The sequence below is a fragment of the Octopus bimaculoides genome, chromosome 25 (genome assembly GCF_001194135.2).
Source record: "Octopus bimaculoides isolate UCB-OBI-ISO-001 chromosome 25, ASM119413v2, whole genome shotgun sequence".
NCBI lineage: Eukaryota > Metazoa > Mollusca > Cephalopoda > Octopoda > Octopodidae > Octopus > Octopus bimaculoides.
In genome coordinates, this window is record NC_069005.1 from 16,932,982 (window position 1) to 16,937,944 (window position 4,963).

At 33.3% G+C, this 4,963-nt stretch overlaps 1 protein-coding gene across 1 annotated transcript in view; it reads right to left on the reverse strand.

The window, feature by feature from the left end:
* LOC106869287 (trypsin-2) overlaps positions 1-4,963 on the reverse strand; it is a 44,902-nt gene that overhangs the window by 30,908 nt on the left and 9,031 nt on the right. The window contains exon 2 of the mRNA XM_014914959.2: positions 4,292-4,451. Coding sequence (XP_014770445.1) covers positions 4,292-4,451 — 160 coding nt within the window. The remainder of the gene's footprint in view (positions 1-4,291; positions 4,452-4,963) is intronic.

Sequence of the window (4,963 nt, forward strand, 5' to 3'; positions counted from 1 at the left end):
TGTAAGGTACCGCACGAGTGGAAATATATATGAAAGAAGGTTTGAAAATGCAATTTTAAAGATATTTATTCACTTGAACGGTTTCACGTTTTTAGAAAAAGATTGTCAAAAGTAAAATGTAAAGCTTTGTATGAGCTTTGTTGTGTTAAGTACTGGTTATCACAAAAGTATTAAAATACAGATATACATTCTTTGATAATTATAAGAAAATGTTTAAAACAGTTTATAAGAAAGTATTTAAGAAAATAATCAGAACGGGACTCAATAAAGTATTTTGAGTTCAATAAAAATCATGTTTGCTTGGTAGTATATATATGAATAATTCCAAGTGGCTTCCTGTTTTCCTATGTGTTCGTTCCGTTGTCTGTAGTTCATTGTTCTAACGTCCTGTACCCTGATATACATCTATACACACATGTAGATGTAAGTATATACATATATGTGTGTATACATGCATATATATTCTTTGTATTATTATTATTATTATTATTATTATTATTATTATTATTATTATTATTATTATTATTATTATTATATATATATATATATATATATATATACAGAAGGAGATAATGTATATATATATATATATATATATATACACACATTAGCAAAACATATATTAACGTATATGTGTGTGTGCGTGCGTGCGTGTGTGTATATACATATATATACACACGTATTTGAATACCTATACACACACAGAGATCTATATAGTAAATATATGCGTTCATGTGTAGATTTATATATGTATGTATAGACGCATATATTTGTATGCATACACACATATATATACATACATTCATTTATCCAATATTATCTTTCTTTCTATGTATGTATGTATGTATGTATGTATGTATGTATACATGTATGTATGTATGCATATATGTATCATTTACAATTTTAACTTTGATATTTCGCAGTAGTTTTAAGGAAAAGGTAAGAGATTCCTCATATCTTCTACGATTGGTATTTTGTAAAAGTTTACTCTATAGAAATTTTGTAAATTTTCGGTCTCAGACAAATTTTAGAATTTGTCTTCGTATATTTGCTTTATATATATGCGGTGCAATAGACTCATACGCTAATTAAAACAAGTTATAAATATAAATTGATGCATTATTTTAGAACTAGTGAAGCTCATAATTTTACCAACACGATTTTTCTGATTTTTGGTGTTTAGGAAATCTTTTTTTTTCATATTTGTATCTTAGAAACTCTATCATTATGAATTTTTAAAAAGAAAGCATTTAATTCTATATTTGTCGGACTTTCAGAATAGCTGTTTTACATAATTAGGAATTTCTCGAATTTTTTTGGCATCCTACATTTCATATATGTCCCATATTTGAAACTGCTCACGAGCGGAGTTTCTTTAAAATAAAACTTCTTAATCCATTCTTTTTCCCAAATATCTACCCACCCTCTCATCCTCACCACTGTTTGTTTTCTTTTTTGTGACTTTTCCTCATGTAACGCTCCACCTTTCGAAAGCACTTCTAATTTATATATTTACAGAATAAAATTTGGGGAAAGCTATCATGTAAAATCAGAATTTATCGTTTTTCTTTCCCGTAATTTCAAGTTGAATGAAGAGGCGGAAGTATGAAATTTTCTCTCTAAAAATACATAATGTAATATGTATTTTCAATATATGTGTTTCAAAATGTGGAATGCTGTTACATTAAAGATATATTGTGCAACATACACAGAACAACCAAATGTAGTTCACAGTTGGAGGAATTCCTTTTACTAATCAATGAAAGTTTGTTTCTTGCCTATGTTTGCTTCGTCAAAGATTAACATTTGGTTCAAGAGTTGTTATTAGTGACACACCTTCGATGGTAAGTTGCCATCGCTTCTTCATCAGTTTATTGAAAATGTTATACCCAGTGTTTACACACATTGTAAATAACCTAGTTAGTAGATTTAACAAATAGTTGAGCACTGTTATCACAGCAGTAAATGAAATCAAGACGCATGCTCTCAATTACCCGTCTCGACAGCCCTGCATTGAAAATGATAAAGATTTTGAACTATTGCTGTTGCATACAGAAGTTCAATGAATACTAATGGGAAACTTCCTGAAAGTTTCTATTCCATTTTTAAAACAGTTGTTGAAGAGTCTAATTCTGTTCTTTGTTATTACATCAAGCAGGACTCACAAAGCTCAGGGAAATTAATTAGCAACTGCAACTGCAAGAAAATGAGGTTGAACCGCATCAAGGTAAAATCAACTCTTTCCACGTTTATTCAAATGTAACATTAGCCGTTGTGAGTTCCTCCAGCTTCAGAGCCTTTCTGAATTGGAGAATGAAAAGTTCATACCAGAGGATGACATTCAAGTGTATTGTTCAGCCCTGGATGAGCTGCACAGAGGCGCTTTCACTTTAAAATGATATTGAGCCAAGGCCAAAGTTCAAACAATCGTATCAAAATTTTTCATTGCAAAATTTGTTCTACTTGGAAATCCTGAGTTGCTTGAGAGAGACATTGTGAATGAAGATGTCTGAGAGATGGACAAACAAAACCAGATTGCTGCACCATAACGCACGTTCTCATGTGTCACTCTTTATTGTAACTTTTTGATAAAGCACTCGTCACTTGGCTTTCCTACTATCTGGATCTGATTTTATGTAGACTGTTTTGTCCCTAAAGTTGAAATACACCTTTTAAACTCGCTGATTTCAGATAATAAAAGAGATGGAAGAAAATTCGTTACGAAAACTGAGGTTTACCCTTAAAATCATTCCAGAACGAGGTGCAAAATTGGTAAAAAGTCTAATACGAATAGAAAACTACTACAAAACAACTACAGTGGGCTTAGAAAATGCTTAAAAGCAAACAAATGGAAAAGGATTTGTGCAATAAAAACAAAAAACGAAGGAGTTGTTCTGTTTATGTAGGGAAACATTAAACTACAAACTGGAAATTAATTGTAACGCAGAAAATACTTCGACAAAAACAAGGCAATAGTGAAGTTCCAAAGAAAGTGTAAAATCAAGCGAAATTACAAAATATATCGCAGTAATATGGAAAAAGAAAACCCTCTTCATGGTCAATATTCCCCAAACTCGACAGAAGAGAAGCAAACTTAAGTGAAAAGTAGCAATGCTCAAAAGCTTTAACTTAAAGCAGAAAAAGATGACATGAGTTTTAGCTTTACAAAACTAATGCCTATCTTCAAACAGCAACAAAAATATAATAACGAAATAAGATGCAAACAACAAATTCACATTGTGCAACTATTACAATGAGATGGTTTACCACATAATTTCCAGCCGTTCAGTCTTTTCCAAGTATAGCCTATAGCTATATCTATTAAGCAATATGCCCACAATTCAATGTGAAAATGGATATGAAGATGTATAAGTTCCGAATATGGTACATGGGAACGAAATTCGTTTGGATTTAATAATCAAGGATTGGAACGAAAATATTCTCTGATAGATATTTCGATTTCTTCTGACTAAAATGATGCTTGGAAGAAGGTATATATGCTGTCAAAGGGCAAGGATCTTAAAAATGAAACAAACAGGAATGTATGAAAATAAAAATAGTACCATTAAAATCAGGGCTTAAAACGCTGCGCACAATCTGTAAAATGACCATGATAGACTCGGCCCTCATCCTACGCAAGATACCTCCCTCTAAAAGCATTACTCAAACGGTACTCTCTCTTTACATCATACACAGCACATACACAATGACGAGCCATGAACTAACTCACCTTACACAATATATATTCTACGGAATCCCCACCGAATAATCCACACAACATTACTCTAAAGCCACACGCTTCACATACACTTAATAAATACCCGACAGTATAACTAACACAACTCACATTGTATACTGTTGCCGTATAATACAATAAGGCGGCGAGCTGGCAGGGTCGTTACTGCGACAGACAAAATGCTCAGCGGATTTTCTTCCAACTTTACGTTCTGAGTTTCAATGCCACCGGTTCGATATAAAAAATAAGTTTCAGTTGAGCCATGGAGTTCATGTTAACGACTTACATCTCTCCTGAAATTGCTGGCCTTGAGCCAAAATTTGAAATCAATAATATAACGCAATCCACATTCCACTAAAGCCCTTCAAAATACCATCACCTCCACACCAAAACACACCACCTGCCTTATACCAACCAGCATCTCCACGCTATACTTTCATACACTCCACTCTACGCTGCCTCAAACACTCCACTGTGCAGTACCCCACGTCACCGCAACCACCTTGCATTACCACCACCATCACCACCGCCACCGCCGCCGCCAATGTTACTTACAAACAGTGAGCAGCTGTGATGACGTAGGACGGACTGATTAGTGTTCCACCACACATTCTATAACCCATCATATAGGTTCTGTAGATTTTCAGGAATACAAGTGATGGCATTTCACAGAACAACGCTGGATCTCCCTCTACTATCTGAGTTCTTGGTGGTGCTGTATAAAAATATAACATAAAAAAGTATTGATAGATATGTAGATACATAAGTATATTAGCATATATGTAAATGCAAATAAACAAAAAGAATGACATCATAGTAATATTGGTTGAAAAGCAAAGTAGACCTCAGCGGAATTTGACATCAGAACGTAAAGACAGAGAAAATGCCGTTAAGTATTTTGTCTGGTGTGCCTGCGAGTCTGTCTGCTTGCCGACTGTATATATAATAGCAATATAACAGCTCTTCTAAGGCGGCGAACTAGCAGAATTACACGCACACACATATGTACACAGTATTATACATCCATTTCAGCCGGTATACAAATCGCTTTCGCATACGAGTTAAGGGAGAACTTATAACGGCCTCTACTGACAAATATAAGAGTACCTACTTTTTGTGACTTACGAATTCTTAGGCAACTTACCCTTTGATATATGCATATGTTTCTAAGCAGAATAGGAGAATATATATATATATATATATATATATATATATATATATTTATCT